Genomic DNA, 25,587 nt, shown 5'->3' with positions numbered 1-25,587 from the left:
GCCTAAAGACTTATTAATCTTCACATTACCCTTTAAGTTTCTCAGAGCCATGTTGAACAACATCCACAAACATCAACAAGACATCATCTGACAAAATCAAGTTTGTAAATCGCTAAGTTATTTGAATAATGGCAACAAACTTTCTACAGTGTTGAGTATTCACAAAACTTCTAGTAAGACATTTGGACAGCAACTCATAAAAGTTACCTGCCCAGATTTTGTAAATTAAACGGACCAACTCTTGGCACATGATAATAAAACCACAATCACCTTAATGGTTTAATATCAGTTATCATATTGATATCGACTTTATTCATTCCTTCAAAACAATTTAACATCTACAAATATGACCTGTCAATCTCTGTTACGCCATGCTGGTCACAACATAGCGCCACACACCACTTTGGCGGCCTTGCATCATAATACAACATGCATACTATGCACAGTTGCACAGTGGCTACAAGTTACTTTGCTGTATTCACAGATTATTATATCGGCCAAAAAAAGTTTAAATTTTTACAAACAAACAAATTTTCATTCAGATATTTTACAATCACTGTTTAAAAAATCAACACGAATCTCACGAGATGAAAACAGGCAGGCAGTTATTTCCATGTCTGTATTCAATAAACATTATAAATATATATATGGATTATAAAAAACAATACTTACCATTCAAGATCCAAGGCATCTCAAATATCAGCATGTATGCTGCAAATAGACATAATTACCATTATTACACATTGCTGTTACCATGGTTACAGTACTTATGTCCTACAGCTTGCTTAAGTTCATATTAGAAAATGGAGTCATGTTACGTCCAGGGGTGCACTAAATCTTACTTTATGATGTAATCAGGCTAAATTAAGGCTACCAAAACATGTCAGTTTCAAGTGCCACAATGTACTTTACAAAGCATCCTCGATTATCCAGTATATTGTCTCCATTCTCTTATGATGAAGACCCTGGACCTATTCTTTACCAGAGCTTTGGTTTGAACCATATTCAAAATACACACCACTACAGATAACCATCCAATCAGATTACAGTGATGAGCAAGAGAGATCCTGTGCTGAGTGTCCAAGAGAAATGGAGATGGAGGTGCCACTTCCGAATTGAAGCTACGGCGGCGATTGGTTCAGGGTATTGATCACAACAGAATGGATTTAAAACACAGGATAAACAAGGAGTGAGTGACGTTTTACACCACTTTCAGCAATATTCTAGCAATGTAACGGCGGGGGACACCAGAAACAGACTTCACACATTGTAACTATGTGGAGAATCGAGCCCGGGTCTTTGGTGTAACAAGCAAATGCTTTAACCACTTGGCTACCCTGGTCCCCAATTGAACAAGGATGAAAGCAGTGTTGAGGTAGTGAGTGAGTTGGGTTTAACGCCGCTTTAAACAGGATTACAATTATAGCACGGCATGTCGGCTTAATGTAGGAGTGATGTAGGTCTTGGACATTTACCACTTTGGTGAAACTCATGAGCACTGGTATGGTTCGAATCGACAATCTTAGTAAAATCTAAATATTTTTTACATTTGTATACTTATCCTGCATTACTCCTTAATGCATTCACTGCTTACTTACGACAACTAGAAGGACAGCGCTGCGAAGGTCCTGGGTGAAGAAATAAAGTTGTTGTTCTCAAGTCCCAATCAGTGGCCTTCCGTCGCTGTCCTGTGACCTTGATGACACCTAAGGTCATCTTCACATCACTGCCTGTCGCCCAAGCTCTTAGAAAAACATACTTTTGAGGTTTCTGAAGCCAAAGTGGGGAGGCAAGTCTTACGACGGGTGGGCCTTAAGCGTAGTAATGCAGGATAAGTATACAAATGTAAAAAATATTTAGATTTTACTAAATTTTTTACTTATCCTGCATTACTCCTTAATGCATCTGTATCGGACGGTTTGGAGGTGGGTAAACCTTCAGAATACAGAAACCTCAATAATTCACACCCTGCAATACGACACCAGTTGGTCGATAAACCGTGAAGCGTAAAAGTTCAGACAAAAACGCCATTACGGTAGGGTTGTTCAAAAATCAAAAAGATTGAACATAGGAAATAAAGAGAAATTCCCTATACACGCTTAGTAATAAAGAAAATAATAGCTATTCAGCTAATTCTTTACTTACTGCGTCATAGAGCCGTCGCTGACAAACAAGATTGTCTAATATTCTTCCACTGGTGGCGACTGAGTGACTGCACATGGAAGTTGACTGGCTCTGTATAGGGCGAGTTCATTATTTGCGTCAGGGGTTGGCAATCTGCAGGATAACAACCAGAGGGCCAAACTTCGAACGTCTTCGACATCCTCGAGAGCCCCAACGCGAAGGTTATGACTAACGAAAATATGTGTCGAATCTCCAGAAATATCCTTACGTGATTGTTCCAAAACCACAATTGCCGTGTTGAGCCCTGGTAAGGCTGACACCTTGAGATCTTGAGGGTAATTCGCTCTCGGCGAGTTCCGTTTGATTATCTCGTAGGCCTGAAGGATTACTGCGCGTAACCATAGAGATATGGTGTTTGCGATTATGCGACTAACTTCTGTCGTGGACGAACCACGCCTAGTCTTGGAGCGTCGAATGAAAACTCGAACTGCTCGCACCGAGCCCAGGAGAACTTCACCATGTACGATTCCCACAATAGTCGATATCGGTGGGATGGTGAAGGAACGGTCGGGTTGGCCTGGTAGTAGATTTTAGCATTAAAATCCCAGCATAACCCTAGATGTCCTGTTCCGTGCGTCCCATGCTCAAAACGGATCCGGGTTGAGTCGATCACATGTAGTTCGCTCACCCGTACCGCCATTGCTAATGCCAAGAGAAACCACTGTTTCCTTGGTGATGTCCAAGCTCCTCACAGCGATAGCCCGTTCGCGGAGCTCTCTATACTATACCGAGAGTGTAACGAAGGTGTCACGCGCTGGGAAGGAGCTTGAAAATGAGGATGCAATGAGGGGCTCGAAGGGGGCCCTCGCAAACCTCGAAGTACCACGTTCAAGTCCCAATCAGGTGGCTGGAACTTGGCCTTCTGATCCTCAAGCCTGAATGAGCATAATATGGCCTGTAGTTCCGTGACCTTAATCACATTGTGATTTTCCGGAAACGGCCAACACTAAGATAATTGCAGCCAATTACGTAGTAATGGTGCTACCTTCCAAGTGTTTTGGGGTACGCAATGTAGGAGGTATTCCTCTAGGATTTGTGACGCAATCGTAGGGTCTTGATTCTTTTCTTCCCTGTAAAAAGTCTCAAGTGATCCCCACTTGTCATCGTCGTCTCTGGGAGAGTAACGATGAATTAAAGCTATAGCTTTGCTGCCCGTGTCGAAATAACCCTTCGCACTTAAACGCCTTTTAAAGACGAACCATGCGTGCAGACGTTGGGTGAGGCAATTTTCTGTTGAGGGTGGATGAGTAGGTTGGACCACTGTGAGAGGGGTAGTGAATCGTTTTAGATTTTTCCGAGCTTGACGAACTACCCTCTCGCCGGTTACCAGGGTGCGACCAAAGGAGAGATCGAGATACCTTGTCTCCTTGATCCCTTGTATCACCTTGGGAAGTAAATGTGGTGGCAGAAAAGTGTTAGTTTTTTTGTTTTTTTTTGCCCTTCCCAAGTGATACTGAACTCGTCCACCGCCCAAGTCTGCGGATCCGGCAACGGGGAGATATACGTCATGAGTTGGTGGCCTAGGCAAGTAATAAACAAGTCAATGTTTGGTTGCCTGAATTCCTGAAGCAGTAACTGGAATGCTTCTGTGAGAAATTTCCACTCGGTGGGAGCCACCCTGTCTGGACGTGATAAAGTATCGGCCAGTCTGTTTCTACATCCGGGGATGTGCTGAACTATGAACTTTAGTCACAGCCGATCCACTAGATGGAACAAATCTGAATGTCCTTAGAAGTAGAGAGTGGGAGTGTGTTGTTCCCCGATTGCACAGGCACCACACCACAGTGCTGTTGTCTGTGGATATTGCGAGTCGGGCTAACTGTAGTTGATTCTGCCAATGTGATATAGCCAGAATTAAAGCTTCCAACTCCAAGTTGTTTGTGTGCCACTTCCATTGAGCGCCGGGCCATAGCCCTGAGTTTATCTGGTCTTGTAAGTGAAGACCCCACCCCTGAAAGGGGACGTCCACAAACAGGTGTGTATTCGGGGAAAACCCGAATAAAGAGACTCCGCAGACATTCAACGCCACAAATTGAGGCAAGGCTCTAGCTTAGTCGGTAGAGTGATGGCCTTGAGTGGATCCTGACTCCTGATGTAAGGGTTCCGGAAAAAAATGAATTGGTCACAGCTGTAAGCGGCCCATGCTAGTTAACTCCTGTGCAGAGGTGATTAACCCTAGCAACACTTGCCACTGGCAAAGTGTGTGTGGTTGGTGTAGAGTAGATGACAAAAGAAGTAGAAACTTGTGCCATCTGTCCCTCGGTACAGATAGGATATCCTGGTCTGTCTTGAACAGGTCTCCTATGAACTGAAGTCAATAGGAAGGAGAATACTCCCGACTTCGTCTCGTTGATTGTCTATCCCAGTTATTGACATGTGTTGATGATACAGTAGATCGCCCTCCATCTACGACTCGAACCAAGTGTTCGTCACGTGTAGATAGTTATTGGCTTCATTAATCCTGTAAATAGCCATAAGTGTCACTAACATGTCAAATGGGAAATACTACCATTGGTAGTGAACCCCAATGAACTGGACCTGAAAAGTCTACGGTTGGGATGGATAGTCGAGACTGATCAAGAGTCAAACGTTCGCTGAACACAGAGATTGTGGATCATTCTCATCTTGTCTCGGTCCTTCATGAGTACCAGGTAGTTGTGAGGATAAAACCCCGGTGTAAAAACTGGGTTGTGAACCCACTCTACAGCTCTTCTTACCAAAAGTATGTCACTGTTGGATTTTCCCAATCAAACTGTGGTCAACGGTGGGGTTATCTCTACCCGTATACGGACACCATGATATAGTGCGATAAGTACGAAATTGTCCTTGAGACTTGTCTCTGCCACTCCCTTCTCAGTAAGGGAATGCTGGTCTTCCCTGAGAAACGCGCGTCAAGGCTTATAATTCCCTGACTTGCCAACCCGCTTGGACTTTCGAAGCTTTTTGGGAACTTGACGTGCGTGTCTGCGATCTGTTCCCTCTTATTTACCCTGTTATCAGGGGAGGGCGTTACTGACACGAGATGGTCTGCTTCCCAATCGGGTACATGTGCTAAGCTGATCATGTGCCGGTTACGTAACCGAGTACACTGTAAGCCTTGGGCTAACGTCATTGTAGAGACCTTGATTGGTACGCAGACGCTGCGCTCAGCGCAGGTCTGGAATGTTGGAACAGCGCTAAGCTGATCGTGCGACGTTTGCGTAATAGGAGCGCATTGGGTAGCAGTCAGACGCTGCGCTCGGCGCAGGTCTATGCTGAATATGTTGGAACAGCGCTAAGCTGATAGTGCGTCGCTTGCGTGATAGGAGCGCTTGGGTAGCAGTCAGACGCTGCGCTCGGCGCAGGTCTATGCTGGATATGTTGGAACAGCGCTAAGCTGATCGTGCGTCGCTTGCGTGATAAGAGCGCTTGGGTAGCAGTCAGACGCTGCGCTCGGCGCAGATAAATCAGACACAAAGCTCAAAAGTATTGACTGGATCAAGGTTTGCGTCTAATCTACCCCCATCATAGCATCTTGATACGCTGGTGCTGTCGCCGACCTCACATGTATCTGGAAGTGTCTGGCGGCTGAAAAATAAGAGCAGTTACGATACTCACAAAATCCTCCGGTATTGTTGATTTCGGTGGATGGTGTACTTCTGCAGTCACAGGCGTCATAATACCTGCCGATAATAACGGTTGGGTGGTAATGACCGAACCATGTCATTCGCTATTCTGCGATAGTGACATTCCTCTCGTCTCACGACGGAATAACTGCAAATTATGATTGTGAGTAATCTGCTTTTATATAGTAAACTCGTTGGATTAGAGATTTACACAAAAATTACATTTTGAATTTTGGCGAGCACATCTTCGTGCATGCCTAGGACCGTGGATAAAGAGCTTTGGGCGAATATTCCACGACAATATGTACACCACGCAAACATAAGTTACGCAATTAAACCATTGAAGAAATGGTACTGGAAGAATGCCGTAGAATTGAACAGTAATCTATAGGCAAAAATACGAATTGCAAGGGTATACAATATTTATATATACGCAATTCAATGTAAACCAAGGCTATTTACATTTAGAGATTGGAGAGCACATCTGCGCGCAAACCAACCAACGTGGATGATAATCTTTGTAAGGTTTTTTCCACGACAATTAGTACAATGCTCAAAGGTATGTTATGCAATTAAACCCTTGTTGATGAGACAATACTGGAAGAGTGCCGAAGAATTTGAACACTAATCTATCGGCAAAATTATGAGTTGCAAAGGTATACAATATTTTTGTATGCGCAACTAATTGTAAACCAAGGGTATTTATATTTTCATTTAGGGTTTGGAGAGCACATCTGCGTACAGACCAAACAACGTGGATGATAATCTTTGTAAGATTTTTCCCACGACAATTAGTACCACGCTCAATCATAAGTTACACAATTACGCCATTGTTGATGAAGCGGTACTGGAATAATGCCATAGAATTGAACAATAATCTATCGGCAAAACTACGAGTTGCAAGAGTATACAATAGTTCATATACGCAACTCAATGTAAACCAAAATGACCAACAAAAAACAATTTAATCGCATAAACATAGGTACGCAATAAAAGAATTGTTGATAAAGCGGGACTGGAAGAATGCCGTAGATTTGATATTAATCTATCGGCAACCATATTTTTAACGAGTTGAAAAAGTATACAATAATTTGAGTATACGCAACTCACTGTTACGCCACAGCTAGTAGTATTTACGAACATAAGAATATGTTATACATACGTAGCTGAGAATTGTAAACAATATGACTACCTTGGCAGGCAAACGATTGTAACACAATTCAAAATGGCGGCGAACAACAATAATTTGGCGGGAAAAAAGACAAGAGTCTTTACACGCCTAATTAATTCACATAAAACTACACAACATTGTGAAAGTAATATGAAAAGAATACATCACCCATCGCAGATCAATTTTTAAGATTGTAGACAAACTGAAGGTCTAAAGTTAATCCAAAAGGAGAGCTCCGCTTGGACACGTCCTAGCTGTGCTGCGACAAGAAGTGATGTGAAGATGACCTTAGGTGTCATCAAGGTCACAGGACAGCGACGGAAGGCCACTGATTGGGACTTGAGAACAACAACTTTATTTCTTCACCCAGGACCTTCGCAGCGCTGTCCTTCTAGTTGTCGTAAGTAAGCAGTGAATGCATTAAGGAGTAATGCAGGATAAGTAAAAAATATAGGTTTCTGGCGTGCCCAAGAGACGCAACTCTGCACAGCAAACTGCGGCTCCTTAGATGACTAGGCCACCCGTGCACCCAGGATCAAAGCAAGATCGAGGCACCCATAATGTCCCCCCCCCAAGCCCCCCCTCCCAGAGTAAGGAGCAAGATCTCACCCAGCATACACGGGTAGTAGTACTTGAAGCTGTTGATGACGTACTTCACGAGGTCCATGTCCTGCAAGCATCACAACATCATCATCAGCAAAACAAGGCTGCTTCAGGGTGTGGGGATCCACAGATTAGGGTTATGTCATGGATACCATACCACACTGCAGCACTTCCATTGGTAACAGTTTCTATAGAATTATTTTTATATATCACACAGTGAGTGAATGTTGATTTATTCTGGAATTAATAGTAGAGGGACGATACATGATGCGTCGGTGGATCGCAATTTTTTTCTTCTCAATACAAGTTTCAATCACAATCGCACACTAAGTAGAAAGTATTTGATTCTGTATTAAAAACTGTTAAAAATGTATTATTTAATAAATGTTACACCAACCACTAATTACTAGTGAAAATGAATATGAAAACATCAATATTTTCATCCACTGCGCCATACTTGACACTGACAACTAGTGTGCCAGGTATTTGGCCATCCTGTCTATGAAAAAGATGGCTTATGCACCACAGATAAGAGCAAATGTAAGTATCGTGATTCATATCGGAATGTGAGCAAGATATCGTGATATGCATCAGATCTCAGTTGGTGTATCGTCCCAGCCTAGTTTGGTGTTCACTCAGCAATATTCCAGCTATGTGGATGTAAATAATCAAGTCTGGATCAGACAATGTAGTGACTGACATCATGACAACGATCCAGGTACTTGAGATATGATGACATTATATAATCAACCAAGTCACCGAGCCTGATCACCACCCAGAGTGAATCACACAAACTTTGAAAAGACTAACAGGAAGTCAACACTAGCAAATCAGAAAGCAGCTTTCTGGAGCTTGAAGGCACAAGCTTCAAACTGACAACTTCCATTCCAGACTTAACTTGAAAAGTATTTTGAAAATGTTTTTGATTCAAAATTTGAAAACAGAACTAAAAAACCCTCTGGAATATCTAATAGATGGCCGTGATTGTATGTTTATCCCATTGAAGCGAGACATAGACAAGGATTTTGACGGAATAAGTCTTACAGCACGTAAATGTAATTCGGAATACCCCCTGTTGACCTTTCCAATGTTACAAGATCAGAAAACACATTCAGACTTTCACATGCGAAATTGGATTGGATTGGTTGGATGACAGGACATTCAGGAATTGACAAAGGAGACAAGCAGGGGGTCACATGGACGTATTCTGCCCCAGAATCCCCCCAGGGGGAGACAGGTGTCACTGACCAGGTGAGAGAGTCCAGCATCCTGCATGTCGAACATGATGACCACCTGCTCGTGTGGCGTTTCCTTGAAGTGCTGCTCCAGGTGATAGGAGAACAACCGCTTGATGACGGGCAGGGTCTGGGGGTCCTTCTTGTGGAGACACACCCGGATAGTCACTGCAAGAACATGTACCGTTACATTGTAGAATCTAGCTGGGCAGTGTCCTTCTTGTGGAGACACACCCGGATAGTCACTGCAAGAACATGTACCGTTACCTTGTAGAATATAGCTGGGCAGTGTCCTACTTGTGGAGACACACCTAGTTAGACACTGCAAGAACATGTATCATAACATTGTAGAATGTAGCTGGGCAGTGTCCTACTTGTGGAGACACACCCAGTTAGACACTGCAAGAACATGTATCGTTACATTGTAGAATCTAGCTGGGCAGAGTCCTTCTTGTGGAGACACACCCAGGTAGACACTGCAAGGACATGCATTGTTACATTGTAGAATATAGCTGGGCAGTGTCCTACTTGTGGAGACACACCCAGGTAGACACTGCAAGAACATGTATCGTTACATTGTAGAATCTAGCTGGGCAGTGTCCTACTTGTGGAGACACACCCAGGTAGACACTGCAAGAACATGTATCGTTACATTGTAGAATCTAGCTGGGCAGTGTCCTTCTTGTGGAGACACACCCAGTTAGACACTGCAAGAACATGTATCGTTACATTGTAGAATGTAGCTGGGCAGTGTCTTACTTGTGGAGACACACCCAGTTAGACACTGCAAGAACATGTATCATTACATTGTAGAATGTAGCTGGGCAGTGTCTTACTTGTGGAGACACACCCAGTTAGACACTGCAAGAACATGTATCGTTACATTGTAGAATCTAGCTGGGCAGAGTCCTACTTGTGGAGACACACCCAGGTAGACACTGCAAGAACATGCATTGTTACATTGTAGAATGTAGCTGGGCAGTGTCTTACTTGTGGAGACACACCCAGGTAGACACTGCAAGAACATGCATTGTTCCATTGTAGAATCTAGCTGGGCAGTGTCCTACTTGTGGAGACACACCCAGGTAGACCCTGCAAGAACATGCATCGTTACATTGTAGAATGTAGCTGGGCAGTGTCTTACTTGTGGAGACACACCCAGGTAGACACTGCAAGAACATGCATTGTTACATTGTAGAATCTAGCTGGGCAGTGTCCTACTTGTGGAGACACACCCTGATAGACACTGCAAGAACATGCATCGTTACATTGTAGAATCTAGCTGGGCAGTGTCCTACTTGTGGAGACACAGATAGACACTGCAAGAACATGCATTGTTACATTGTAGAATCTAGCTGGGCAGTGTCCTACTTGTGGAGACACACCCAGGTAGACACTGCAAGAACATGCATTGTTACATTTTAGAATCTAGCTGCACGACGGAGGGGTTTCATCCAGGGTTTCACAATGCATCTCTGTCGGGGCAGAAATGATGCCCTTTCAAATCCATCTGGAGTCTGCAAGTTTTTGTTCTACAGCACAGACCATTAACACCAGTGATAACATTCTACCGAGATGTTGCCTGAGCATTGTTAAGCAGGGAATATGAGTCACCTCTTTACCTTGATATTAGTGTGTGAGTAAGTTTAATTTAACATGTTTAACACCGCTTTGAACAGTATTTCAGTTATATCACGGTGTGTCAGCATGAAGTGTTAACTTTGGTGAACTTATTTGACAGGTATGATGCTGACAAAGAAAGAAACACAATCAGGGCAAATATGGGATTCGAACCCATGATCATAGGTTCCTGGTACACCAAAGGGATGCAACTCTGCAAAGCGAAGAAGACTGTGCCACACCTGCCCCCAGTGATGAGGTATACAATACACTCTTATAGGCATTAATCCATAATTTTGAACATGGACCAAATGCTGTGAATAATCTTGGAACAGCAACAAAAATATAATTATAAGCTACCTGATACGCAACGTTACACTGCATACTTACAGATTTTGTGGCCATCCTTGTCTACGTTATGGAAAAATAAGGCCCCTTTGTCCCACACCCATCTGTCAAAGCTGTCCTCGGTCACATCTGGAACATCAACATCATCACCAAATTCAACATCATCAACAGCATCACGGGGGAGAACCTTGCCAAGACCCTTTCTGCAATCTCATGAGTGTGTGAGTGATTCCTGTCTTATGCTTTATCAAGTTGGCAGCTATTTCAAGAAAGGTAATCTGAGAAACCTGATGACAAGAGAGCCTGACAAATATGCTTTCTATTTGTATAAGATCAAAATATTACCATTGATATACCACTTCACTCTCAACTCCACTTTACTTGCCCCATCTAACCTCCACTTCAGTAACATGCTGCCAATATTTACCAGTTATATCCCACTCCACATCAGTGACATGCTGCCAATATTTACCAGTTATATCCCACTTCACTTCAGTGACATGCTGCCAATATTTACCAGTTATATCCCACTCCACTTCAGTGACATGCTGCCAATATTTACCAGTTATATCCCACTCCACTTCAGTTATAATGCAGCCAATATTTACCAGTTATATCCCATCCCACTTCAGTGACATTCTGCTAATATTTACCATATATATCCCACCCCACTTCAGTTATAATGCTGCCAATATTTACCATATATATCCCATCCCACTTCAGTGACATGCTGCCAGTATTTACCATATATATCCCACCCCACTTCAGTGACATGCTGCCAATATTTACAATAAATATTCCACTCCACTTCAGTGACATGCTGCCAATATTTACCATTTATATGCCAATCTAATCTCCACTTCAGTGACTCATGGACCAGATCAACCGCCTCGTCTAGCCTCTCCTTGCCTCTCATGAATGTCTTGACATAATCATCGCTCTCCTTCAATCTGTCTACATCTCGCTTGTCATACACATCATTCTTCTTCAGGTTGTCTAGGAGATGACAGCACCATGATTAACACACAAGTATCAGACAAGAGGCAAAAATTCAGACCCATGGGTGACTGAGTGAGTATGGTTTTACGCCGCTTTTAGCAATATTCCAGCAATATCACGGCGGGAGACTCCAGAAATGAGCACACAGACCCATGGACTGGGCCAAATTCTTTGGACAGAATCACCCACATCCTATACAAATCAAAGATACTATTTCGTTAATTTTAGCATGCATTACATCAAAGAATGTGATTCGAATTTCCAGTTCATAACACTGGTTAAGTTGAAATCAAAGTGACGAAACTCTATTTCTTTCTGTTTGTTTGTTGTTTAACAGCTGATCTGTAAATAATTGAGTCTCGACCAGACAATCCAGTGATTGACATCATGAGCATCAATCCACACAATTGGGATATGATGACATGCATCAACAAAGTCAGCGAGCCTGACCACCAGCTCCCTTTAGTCGCCTTCTTACGACAAGCATAGTCGCCTTTTATTGCAGGGCCTTCAATACACCAACAAATGGTGAAAGTGATAGACTTCCAACACTGATGATGGGGTCACAATCCTTGTAATTCCAGTCTGTGCCCAAACCCTTAGTGTTCACCTGCCTGAATATGAATTCTTGCATCATTTTAGTAGATTACAGATTCAGGATATGGACAAGACATTTTACAAGACACAGGCTTTGGACTTGTGGCTAAAGTTGCAAACTGGAAGTCATTGTCAACAATGCCACTTAATTTGAAGCAGTGATCATTTATATTTTCTTTCTAAAAATGTTACTATTTAACTTGCTAACCTACAACAAGTGCAAACAAACCAAACATTAATCCCGGCAGATTTGAAACAGTATCACCAACAATTCGGGAAAGATTTCATGCCTTGATAAACAAAATATAAACAATGCCCAGCTAAAAATTGCTAAAAATGTAGTTTTCTAGATTCTAACAAGATTGTTTTGCTATTTTGTCAATATTTCAAACTTCAGTGGAATGATTACACTTGGAAAAATTCCTTAAATTGACAGTGATATTAGTTACAATGGCTACGTTACATTGTCTGTGTACAAATGCAGACACTGTTGGATTAACAGGTCTAAAGAGTACTGATTTAAAGGGTTCTCATCATTAGTGTCAGATAAAGCTGATTGTCGGATTAACGAGTGTCGGATTAACAAGACCTGACTGAACTTCAAACAAGTTCTAATTTAACATATGGTATAACAGATATAGCACATAAGTTGTTATCTTGTACATGTTGTATCTCATTGTTCACTAACTCTATGTTTATATTCTGTGAGTCCCGCTGGACATGAGAGTATGCATGTTGGAATGACTGAACCAATGAAATTGACGCATGCGTGTAAGATATTTCAGGTATTTCTGTTGTGATAACAAATTTTGTCCAAATTTTTGGACAGTCCATGTCAAATTGTCTTCACTCTAACACTAAGTTTCGGCTCAAACAAGGAAATCAAAATTAACATATGATCAATCGCTTCACACATACTGTCTATTTATTTCATTTGCTGTCGTACAGTGGTCATCCTAGAGCCTGAGTGAGTGAGTGAGTGAGTTGGGTTTAACGCCGCTTTTAACAGTATTCCAGTCATATCACGGCGCCCGAAGTGATGCAGGTCTCAGATGTTTACCATTTCAGTGAAGCCCACGAGCACGGGTATGGTGCTGACAAACCTAGAAACATAATCGGGGCGAACCGGGATTCGAACCCACAATCATAGGTTTCTGGCGTGCCCAAGGGACGCAACTCTGCACAGCGAATCGCGGCGCCTTAGACAACTGGGCCACCCGTGCCCCCCCCCTAGAGCCTGGGATCCCAATGATTTATTACTGAGAGTCCCCGGGACACAGCAAGTATACTGATCAAGGTAAATCTCGGTTGTAATAATGTCCGGTTTGTAATTATGTAAGCATGATAAGGAAAACTTGGTGTATAGCTGTGAATTAGCTGGGTCACTGCTCTTTTATCATGTAAAAGAACATCCTCTATACCTCCAGGTCTTGCATTTCAGTAAACCTACACTAACCCATTCACGTGGTATTAGCGATCTCAAATTACCTGCCCTTGATTTTCATTAGCCAATTTGATTTGCTACACTACTCAGTCCAATGGACCAATCAGATTGCGAGTTACAAATCAGTGTCAATGTTGGGTTGGCGATCTCAACAGCATGGAGGCCAGTCCCACTGACTACAATGGAGTTTGTGAGAAAATGCAACATTGAAAAACTTACATGAAAAAGAAAGCCCTCAAACATCTTTTGGATGGAAAGCAATGTTTTCATGTCCACTAAAACTAGCGACGGCAAATCCTCCCTTACCCATTTCCTTATATCGATGTTTGGTAGGTCGGTAAAGTGTTTATGAAATCAAGGGCGGTTCATTTGAGATCACAAAAGCCACAGGTCTAGATTACTCCTAGGAATATCAAGTCACACATTAATGGCCATAATCATGGTGATTGACGGGTCATTTTGCTCTCCTGCATGGAAGAGGTGAGGTGAAATTGGGTATAACGTCTCGCCCGAGATTATTGCACTTATATAGCAACGCGCATGCACGTGTGTGTGTGTGTGTGGCTGCTTGTACTAGTCCGGACTGATGCTGATTTATAGTGCTAGCTCACTGAGATACCATGCCGCAGTTTAACATGAATACCCCACTCAGGCACAGTATACTGACACCGAGCTGACCAGTCCTTGTTTTAGCCCCTTAATGCCGAGCGCCAGACAGGGTAACAACAAGTACCATCTTTTAATGTCTTTTGGAATGACGCGATCGGGGATCCACACAGACCTTCCGCTCTCCGGGCGGACGCTCTACCACAAGACCACGGAGGCGGTCCCTGCATGGTAGATGTGCACCTAGTGGACATAGTCTCCTAATACAGGGTGAGCTCAGGGTTTTAACATGACTTACAAAAGTGGAGGTCCCCTGGACCCCCAATGTGGCTTTCCTGTAAAGTAATGTAATGGTCTTGTGTACTGTTTGTTTAGACAGTTACCTACATCCTGTAATGAATCAATGATCATGTGGACAGTGGTTATGATTGATGGATGAAATAACAGACAAAAATAACCGGTGTTGATGCACTGAAGGTACAATGAATATTATTCTACATCATTCAGAATGCAGTATATTTTTTTCTGTGTCAATTCTCTACATTTGTGCATACTGGATGCACATTTGTGAGTCGCGTAAAACTTTGTAGCTGAGCATGCTGACAACTACATGTATCGGATATCGCTATAGAATATAGGTTCACCTCTATTTTCATTCAAGGATCTTAGGGCTTAGGATAGAATTAAGGAAGCAGAGAGCAGCGATAGGTTCCACCAGTCACGACCCATCGTAGCGCTTGGCAAGATTATGGGAAACCTACTAGGGCTGGGAAGGGTAACTCTGGTACCCACAGGACTACCCAGACTCGTAGTTAGTCACGTGATATTATTTTTTAATGGCAAAAATTATCTTGAACTCTATGGTTACACTATAAGTGATAAATGTTCACATTTCTTTCTGACTTTGCACACATTCCTTTTGACTTTATATGTTTGCATAATGATAAAACATCAGTCATCTTCAGTGTATGCATGACCAGATCGGTTTATACGTGTATCATAATTTATTTTGACAGGAGTGCGGTCAATATATTCCCAATCGGACATGTTTTACCTATCTCTTGAGACTGCAGCAGGTACCCGGGTAGGGTCGGGTAATAGGGAGGTGGGTACCCGGGTAGTACATTTAGACTCGTCACAGCCCTATAACCTATCCTTACACGACTAACCCTAAGGTTCGAATTGGCAGGCAATACTAAAAATGCTAAATAATTTTTCTGAGATGCATCTAGTTTTGATGATACTATTGGGTGGTTAACAGATTCTACCAATGCACCCAAATCACAAGGAAACACCCTGCAGAACTTTACACATCCCTGTCATAACATTTAATTTAGATCTAGATCTATATCAACACGGACCTAATACAAGTCCGTGATATCAATTGCAAAATACAAAATACATTCTAACCTAAGTAATATTCATATCTTTAGTACAACAGTTACCAGCTTCTGATGAGATATCAAAGAAATAAAACATGCTGAGCTCATCAGTATCCACGGACTATGGTCGAGTTTGCCAAACGTTTGAAACTACTTAACGAGATCATACGACTGTTATAAGAAAATTGCAGTAGGCTAATCTTTGAGACTTGTCAATTGTTCCAACTCGTCTCACCTGCATATTTCTTCTCGAATCCTTTTCGAACATAGTCAATGTTTTCGGTGGTTAGCTGAAACATTAGAATACGAAAAATATCATACAAACGGGTTTGAAACAGCAAAAACACAGAGCCGCGTGGAAACCAACAAACGCCGACTTACCTCATCCTTCGCCATTTTTGTTTTGATTTGCAACTACTTCCGGGCTCAAAGGTCACAGCAGTGAGATCGTCACGTGAAACTAATCTTTACGCGTGATCAATACATATACACTCCAGTTTGAAACTGTCGTTAGGTTTTCCTTATCATTAACGAGATAGACGAATGGTTTGATAACCGTAAGCAAAAGAACCCTTGATGTGTGGATAAAATGTAGCTGTCATGGTAACCATCAACGCGACCATGCAAACTAAATGAAACCCTCATTTGTGAGGCGCTAAGTTCTCCTGCTAGTCGTTGAAAAGAATTACAAAATAATTATTTTAAAAAGCCAATAACAACAAAAACATTTAATTGGTTTCAAAGATATGTATAACACGTTCACCCTAAAATATTTATTCACTGACGTAGTTCAATGGTTAATATATTAAGAATCATTAATTCCCTCGGTAAGTTTCATGGAGAAATCAGACATGTTTTGTCAGATGCAGTGTGAAGATAATAATAAAACGCCAACAGGGCTTGTCAGTAAGCCTGTAAAATATGACCAATGAAACAAAATAATCTGTTATCGTGACATATGCAAGTTGTCCATAAATGTTCATGTATGATATTTTTATATATTTTTAAGATTTTTGTAAACGAAATGATTCAGAAGAACGAAAAGAAGACAGAACATGTTCACGATGATTTTAAGAACAGCGAGTCCTATACATTTTAACCCTTTAATGAAAGACCCGAATAAAAAATATATATGTGAAATATATAACGCTTCAATCGCTGCTGTGCCGCTCTGAAAGTGGGTTTGATTTTATGGCGCTTTATTTAGATACGAGTGGGTTTTCTGGGTAACAAGCTAACACTCTTACCACTGGACTATCAATAATAAATATCAATACTTACACACATACGACTAATCGCGAAAGAAAAATCTTAAACGCATTATTCTACACGACACAGGCAGTTTTAGTGTATTTAAACCTTAAATGCTCTGTTCTGCGTTCTGGATCAACCATAAAGATAATAACTTACACTTTTACAAAAGAAAGTATAGCCTACGTCCACGTTTGATGGTGTCTAAAAATGAAACAAACAAAAATGGTTATTTGATGGTGATGTATTTAATGCAGGTTTTAGAGTTGTGTTTTTTACCTTAAGTTTGCAGTGTTTTGGGCGACCTTTTTTCAGCCTTGTAACGTTTTGATAACGTTTGTACTGTTTTGGGCAAATTTTCAAGTGTATACTTTCTTGTACCTAGCAGTCAGTTTCTCTCTCATTGGGCTACGTGACCAGTTTCATTGGTCTCCCCACCCAATGTGATATACGGCTGTATATAAACGTAGAGTTGGATGTCACTTTAAGTGTATGTGAAACGGAAACATGTGTCATGTTAGATAGGCGTCAATATCTGAAGATTTGAGAGAGATGACTTTCCGTGTCGCTGCATACTGAAGGACAGTCACACAGCCAGCGTCTCATCATGTCGGTAAGTTCTTTGAAATGTAGCAGGCTTTAATTTGGAAATAATGATGCTGTCGGAATTGCCCGCACCATGCATGCACATATAGCCACGAAGATGCCATCTCTTTTGTTTTTGCGTGAATGTGGTGCGTGCGTGCGTGTGTGCGCGCGCGCGTTGTTGTTGCCACCAACTATCGACATCTACGATTTCGCTGCTTAAAGCCACCCTGACACTTGCACGATTTTTGTTCCCTCAATGGTTCGCACTTCGGCGTGCCAATGATGAAAGTCTTCGGGAACGAGCGTGAGGAGAGTGTGAAGGGTGCGGGGATGCGTGCCATGTCGTAGAGAGAATTTCAAAATGTTCAAAAATTTGGCACGCATCAATTTTCGTGCTATGTGCGTGCCACTTGCGTGAACCATGCGTGAACACTGCACGAACTCGGCGCGAACACTTCCGACGGTGCGTGTCAATGCGTACCATGGGAATCCACTACACGCTCTGACACGCCATGCCACGCATGGGTCACGAACTGTCCACGTTGTGGGCGCGCCTGTTCGCGTCGGGTTCACGCATTCGAGCGTGTCGCGGAGTGATCGTGCGGTCGTTAGGGTGTTGTCACAAGTTGTTCACGTAATCATGGAACGCCCAGCTCACGCATAGGTCGCGCACGTCACGAACCATTCACGCAATTCACGAACTGCTCACGAAGTATTTACGCATTGTTCGCGCGTAGTTCCCGACCAATGAGCAACGACGGCGCTCGCGTCAGTGCGTATGTAAGCGGGTCCTGGTCATTCTGCAACTTGCCACCAAACGGACAACATGCCCTACAAGGAGAAAGTCCGTATAAGAAGGGGAAGACCAGTGCAAAAAAGACAGGAAGAGGACAGGCCAGAGACAGAGAAAGAGACAGAGATTGCAGACAGGGAGAGGGATCTTTCTCCTCCTTCCTCCTGCTCAAGTGTGGAGGTTGTTCCACCGACACAACTTAAAGTTTTTACAGAGACTTGAATAGAACTGTCAAGTGAAGAAGAGCCCACAGTAAAACAGAAGAAGAGAATCAGAGTGTCCAAGGAAAGAAATCCTGAGTATAAGTGGACAGATGAGGGTACCATGAAATTAGCAGAATATGTAAAAGACTACCCACAGTTGTATGACAAGAGACAGACGGACTGGCTCAATGGGGCACCGCCCTCTGCCCCATCATCAACATACAAGAACTTATACCAAGCATCTGCAACAGTTATGAGTACAATGCTGCGGAAGCCCTTGTAATTATAATAAAGGGACCCTGTTTTGAGTGGCTTCTTCATAGCAACTTGCTTGTGGCCCAGGGCCCCCAGACAGGATAAAGATTCAGTCTCTGTTTTATCATAAAGAATATGGCGAGTTCCACGAAATTGAGGTTTCATCCTCCTGCATTATAAAGTGCGTGCATGGTCTGCATATAAAGCGAAATCCTGTTATTCGAACTCTTTTAACAAATCTCTATGGTTCAGGCAGAATCTTTGCAGAAACACTTGGTCTAACTAGGGCGCACCTGGTGTCTCGCTCATTTCGGCATACCATGTAATATCCTCTTCCCGAGGCAAGGGAGTTAACTGACTGTAAAAGTCCAGTTTCTACTGGACATTTACGGTCAGTTTCAGTTTCGGTCCAGTTTCCACTGGACTTTTATAAACTCAGTTAACTCCCTTGCCTCGGGAAGATGGGTATAATATCGCACGCACCTTGAGTCTCGCTAATATCTGTAAACCTTGAGTCTCGAACTCCTGATAACTCGATATATTGTGGATGGTCTCGAAGACTAGACATCGTGGTTTCACTGTACTACAAACATAGTGAATAGTTAATACAAGCTAATGTACTTGTGTTATGTCTGCGGGATGTTGGTGGGGACTGTTTTGGGTATATTTGTGGCGATTGTCAGAGGCAGCTTAAATGACTGAACTCCAAGTAAAAATATCAAGTGCAGTCGTGGCCAGATTTCAACAGTAGCGAATTGAATTTTCCATGTTGGGTTTGTATTAGAATTGAGTTATCTCCCCTTGTGTGCATGTACATGACAGGATTCATCGTTCTAGAAGTTTCTGTATGGGACACGCCTGGCTGTATCTACCCGAGGGGCTTGCAAAGTCCGCATTGGATACCTGTTCGGAAACATCGAATTGCTGCCATCCTCGAGGCAAGGGCGTTAAATGACTTTAAAAGTCCTGTGAAAACTATACCTTTATAGACAGTTAACGCCCTTGCCTCTGAAAGATGATTCATGACGGCTTCCAATACTATTCTGGATTCAAGTACGGAAACGGGCCGCTTTCTGGACATTTAGCGTGTCAACATGTTGAACATTCATGAGTGCACTTAAAGACTTACAATAATTCTTTGGCCTGTAACTAATTGCTGTTCCCACTAAGTATTGTTTGACCCATTGTATTGCCTTTTTTTATTGTAAGCCTAAATCTGTGTATTTACATATGATTCTACTAGGCATAGATCGTTTGTTGTCATTTACTGATTCCACAGTTCAGTTCTGTGCGAACCGATTTCAGGGTCAATCTCTGCGTGTCTCATTTGGAAATCACATCGTTAAAAGGACGAAATCGTCAGATATTGCATGATTTCCAAATGTCGCATTTATAGAGGTTATCACGCGAGTCTGTTTGGGGATGGCAAATATCCTGCATTAGGAATAAACATTGTATTTAGCGAGCCTTGGCTTTATCATATAACGTCATTCTTTAATTCTGTGCTTGAAAATTGCTTTCCCTCTTTCACAAACATTACCGAAACATTGCGGTTTTCCTGGAATGATGTGTCAGTCGGATAGTAGCCAATAAAGTTCCATCTGAAATCTGTTTCTTATAAAAGTGGCGAAGCAATATATACGAAAAACAAAAAATATTTTTACTTCCCTTTCGCGGCAATCCATCGGTATGTCCGCTAGAGTAACTGCCCTTTGCATCTCTACCCGCATAAGACCCCAACAGATATAGTTTTTATCCGTTGGCTTTATTCTGCCGAGAAACCTACCCATTATATGATAATTTGTTTAATTATAAAAAGTACACTTTTTAAAAACAAGAAGAAAGCGATATTGCTTGAGAAATTCGCGTTCTTGTGCGTTCGCGACAGTGCCTCTTAAACGATATTCTCCACGATTCCTACAATGATTGGAGTATCAGGATATAGGATTCACACTGGGTACACGCAGTGTGTCAGAGTACATTGCCTAGTGTTTCAATCCCTGCTTGACAAATACCTGATCATTAGCATCTCGAGCAAGCGAAGGGGCGACATGTTGACCTAACCTGATTCTGGAGGACATCTCCTTGAAATATTTACACGAAGTTACAAGTTGCCACTGAGGTCTCAAGCCAGGTCAAATATTTGTCTGGATATAGATACTTAAAGATTTACGGCATGGACGTGGAATGTTTCACAGAAGTTTTCACGTCAGCGTAAGACGGACCGATGTCCAAAGAGCCTTAAGTGTGGTTTACTCGTAAATTTGCCATTTCATATATATGCGCTGGTCATAAACAATATTTGAATAAGATTATTTAACATTGTATTATAAGTTTATGCAGTCTTTTCGACTTTATTCGAAGTTGTTTAATCCGAAATTTATTATATTTACATAATCATCAGTTAAAGAACTACATCAACATTTCACAAAGTTTATAATGAAGATGCAGAGTGAGTGAGTGAATATGGTTTTACGCCGCTTTTAGCAATATTCCAGCATTCCATTGTTTATTTCAGTGTGACTGGTCATGAGATCTGCAGCTTAATTACAAGTAATTAAACCCATACTCACTCACTGTTGTGGCAGATAATCGAGACTGGTTGTTCTCTGGCGTTGACGTTTTATGTTATTTATTTACCTAGTTCAGATCATCAAACTCTATACATATATACAGGGGCATGATCATAAACTTGTCAGTTTTCAAATTGTCTCCTGTGACTGCAATCATACGAATTATGACTGCGAAATGATCCGAGCCTAGAGTCCCGTTAAGTGAGTATGGTTTGACGCCGGTTTTAACAATATTCCAGCAATATCACGGCGGAAAACACCAGCAATTAGCTAACCTTTTAATCATAAGACAACCCCGCCGCCACTAGAGTCAATTGTCTGTTGATATTTGGGGAAAACGAGTATGGTATTTTAGTCGTTTTTGGAAATTCCGTAGAAAAATACCAACAGAAGATCTGTAGAATAGGCTTGACAAATTACGCAAATAAGTCGTGGATCTGATTGTATTGACTATTATGGAATATACTCACTGTCCCGTGTATAACCGTGCCGAAGACGGAAATTTAGATAAATGGAACTTGGAAGTTTAGGTCGAAAGATCCACAGCTTTTCAAGAATATTTATAGGTTTTAGGCTGAGGGTAGCCTCAAGGTTTTGTTTGTTTGTTTGTTGTTTAACGCCGCGCTCAGCAATATACAAGCTATATGATGGCGGTCTGTAAATAATCGAGTCTGGACCAGACATCCAGTGACTGACAACATGAGCATCGATCCACGCAATTAGAATACGATGACATGCATCAAGGAAAACAGCGAGCCTGACCACCCGATCCCGTTAGTCGCTTCTTACGACAAGCATGGTCGCATTTTACAGCAAGCATTGGTGGCTGAAGACCCATTCTATCCCAGATCTTCACGGGTCCGCCTCACGGGAAATGTTCGCGAAAGATGTACAGTAAAGTACGGTTATAACGAACTCAAAGGGACTACTAATTTTAGTTCGTTATAACCGTAGTTCGTTATAAGCATATATACAGCATAACTACATCAAATAGTCGGGACCAAAACAGTAAGTTCGTTATATCCGTAAGTTCGTTACAAGCGTGTTCGTTATAACCGTAGTTTACTGTATTATGAATACAATCAGCGGTGGTACAAACAGAGGTGAGGTCTATTTGAGATGAGATGTACAGTTCAGCGCGGATACTGGATGATTCTAGACCTGCGTGCGCACCCAATTGTGAAGCCACGTCGCCTGAAGGATGTTTGGTGTGTTTGGCAAACATACTTTAAAGTTGTAAAACCAGGGGACCTGGTAGAACTATGAAACACGGAGTCTGTAGACCACCTATTTCTGTATCAGGAAACTCGCGAAACCTGTATAGGCCACAGAAAAATAACCTTCCCGGCCTGTTCTCGCAGCTTTAAATTGTGCCCCATATGATTTTCATTAGGCCACAGCGGTAAGATCGCTTTGTGGAACGGGGCGATTAGTCTGCAGCACAAGAATTGGAATTTACTTTGTTATAACCGATATTTTGTTGTGAATACACAATGCCTTTTTAGAAAGTGGTCATATATGAAATTAATGTTCTACTTGGGATTACACGTTCTTAGTGAAGTACAAATTCTAGTACTGTTTTGGGTTCAGTCCGATCCGGGATTCGAACCCACACTCTCAGACTGAGGCTCCTAATCGCCAGCACACAAAGTCAGCGATTTAAAAAAGTACTGGAATTTGTACTTCACTTATAAAGTGTAATGCCAAATATTTAATAGTTTGTTATATCGAACTTCGAATAATCCGTAGTCTTCTTCATGTGTTGTATACATATCGATTACTGAAGGGGCAGATTGATATCCTGTATACAAATGGCGAATTGTGAACAATTTACATGCCAAAGATTCGTGTAGCCCTTTAGAATGGGCGGAACATGATGCTGTTCTCTCTAAATGTGGTCCTCATTGTGTGGCTCAGGAACACCATATGCACTGTACATAATTAAGGGAGCTAGCATGGTCTGGTCAGGTATGGTCTTCTAGACACTAAATATAAAATCATATGTGTAACGTCATGATCAGGATAAGTTAAATTGAGACATATACCTACACAGTGTTTAATGTTAAGTTAGACCGCCTCCGTGGTCTAGTGGTAGAGCCTCTGCCCGGAGAGCGAAAGGTCGGGGTTGGATCCCTGGCCCGTCATACCAAAAGACGTTAAAAGATGGTACCTCTTGTTACCCTGTCTGGCGCTCGGCATTAAGGGGCTAAAACAAGGACTGGTCGGCTCGGTGTCAGTATATTGTGTCTGAGTGGGGTATTCATGTTAAACTGCGGCATGGTATCTCAGTGAGCTAGCGCTATAAATCGGCATCAGTCCGGACTAGTACAAGTAGCCACACAAACACACACACGTACATGCACTTCGCTGTATAAGTGCAATAATCTTGGACGCGACGTTAAACCCCATTTCACCTCACCTCGCCTAATGTTAAGTTAGGAAATTCGCTGAACACACAGACACACGACAAATTACTTACATAGACACGCACGCACGCACGCACGCACGCAATCATACACAAACACGTAGTCACATACACAGGCACGCTTACAAAAATGCATACTGTTACAATCATAACCACATACACTGTACACTTTAACGTCTCTGCTTTGTTGAGTGAGTGAGTGAGTTGGGTTTAACGCCGCTTTTAACAGTACTTCAGTTATATCACGGCGTGTCAGCTTAATGTGGGAGGAAAGCCCGAAGTGATGCAGGTCTAAGACGTTTACCACTTCGGTGAAACCCACGAGCACGGGTATGGTGCTGACAAACCTAGAAACATAATTGCGGCGAACCGGGATTCGAACCCACAATCATAGGTTTCTGGCGTGCCCAAGGGACGCAACTCTGCACAGCGAATCGCGGCGCCTTAGACGACTGGGCCACCCGTGCCCCCCTGCTTTGTTGATCTGGTACAGCACAGCCAGGGCGGTGGGGTAGCCTAGTGGGTAAAGCGTTCGCTCGTCACACCGAAGGCACGGGTTCGATTCCTCACATTGGTACAATGTGCGAAGCCCGTTTCTTCTAGTTTCCACCGCCGTGATATTGCTGGAATATTGCGGCGTAAAACCATATTCACTCAGTCACTGGTACAGAAGCTGCTTTCTTCGTGTGATTGTGTCTTATGTTCTAACACACGAGCCCTGGACCTGAGGAAAATGGTGTATCACTGTCACAATATGAAATCACTATATCACAGACGGCCATTGCACTTCCATGATGTTGTGTGTATGTTGTTGTCTCTCGTCTATGATTAAGTGTCGTGTTTGCGCGGTGTAATTGTGTACATGAACACAACGACTATTTAGTAGACAGGGATAGCAATCAAGCCGCACTGGGAACCGCCTGGCGTGGGTTCGAATCTCATTATCATTGGTTTGTCAGCGCCATGACCTCTACTGCAGGTGGTACATGCCCTTGACCCGCACTCTCCAGCAACATTAGACTGTACCGTGGTATTGCCGTTACTTCTACCATTACGACTGTTGTCACTTTTGCAGCTACTACGCTTGTTAGAATCTGCAGACAGCGTCTCCGGTCGGTTACTGTTAATGCATCAACTCCGTGTGGATTTCTAGAAAGAAGAGGTCAGTTGGTCGCACTCATCGTTGTTCATGTGTTCTATCACTGGTTTTCTTATCTGAATCCCGGTTAGAATTGGTTCCCAGCAACCAATGCTGGTTTGCAAGAAGTTGCTGACAATATCAATCATTGGATTGTTTGGTCCAGACTCGATTATTTACAGGACGTCGAGTATTCTTTGGTATGTTAAACAATTGACAAATCAAACAAACAACATGAGGATATTAATAAGACGATTTATGACACCGAAACTGCTCGACAAGAAAGTGCCGATGCCGTATAATGTTTTGTTCCAACGCGGCTGTGACGCAGCAATGACCCGCAACGACACCAGTTCCGCGTGCACCCTCACACTCTCAAATGTCGTCTGCTTATAACGTGGGACATCCCAAAGGCTGTTCTTGAATCTCGAGAACTAACCAGATCATGTAATTCAAATGTCGTCTGCTTATAACGTGGGACATCTCATAAACTGTTCTTCAATCTCGAGAACAAACCGAATTGTGTAATTCAAATGTCGTCTGCTTATAACGTGGGACATCTCAAAC

At 42.4% G+C, this 25,587-nt stretch overlaps 2 protein-coding genes across 3 annotated transcripts in view; one reads left to right on the top strand and one right to left on the bottom strand.

Moving 5' to 3' along the window:
• LOC139450132 (motile sperm domain-containing protein 2-like) overlaps positions 1–16,204 on the bottom strand; it is a 31,361-nt gene extending 15,157 nt beyond the window's left edge. For both annotated transcript variants that reach the window (XM_071231791.1, XM_071231792.1), the window contains exons 1-7: positions 16,176–16,204; positions 16,030–16,084; positions 11,601–11,762; positions 10,809–10,895; positions 8,812–8,966; positions 7,570–7,630; positions 673–711 (exon numbers count right to left, since the gene is read on the bottom strand). In XM_071231791.1, coding sequence (XP_071087892.1) covers positions 673–711; positions 7,570–7,630; positions 8,812–8,966; positions 10,809–10,895; positions 11,601–11,762; positions 16,030–16,084; positions 16,176–16,190 — 574 coding nt within the window. In that variant the 5' untranslated portion in view covers positions 16,191–16,204. The remainder of the gene's footprint in view (positions 1–672; positions 712–7,569; positions 7,631–8,811; positions 8,967–10,808; positions 10,896–11,600; positions 11,763–16,029; positions 16,085–16,175) is intronic.
• A 1,427-nt stretch (positions 16,205–17,631) lies between these two features.
• Positions 17,632–25,587, top strand: part of LOC139449351 (inverted formin-2-like) — a 134,554-nt gene continuing 126,598 nt past the window's right edge. Inside the window, exon 1 of the mRNA XM_071230677.1 lies at positions 17,632–17,658. Within this exon, the coding sequence (XP_071086778.1) occupies positions 17,653–17,658 (6 nt within the window). The 5' untranslated portion in view covers positions 17,632–17,652. The remainder of the gene's footprint in view (positions 17,659–25,587) is intronic.

This window comes from Haliotis cracherodii, unplaced genomic scaffold, assembly GCF_022045235.1.
Source record: "Haliotis cracherodii isolate W230 unplaced genomic scaffold, xgHalCrac1.p SCAF_8, whole genome shotgun sequence".
NCBI classification, from domain to species: Eukaryota; Metazoa; Mollusca; class Gastropoda; order Lepetellida; family Haliotidae; genus Haliotis; species Haliotis cracherodii.
The sequence above is the reverse complement of the archived record's forward strand: the minus strand, read 5'-3'. Positions and strand labels throughout refer to the sequence as shown.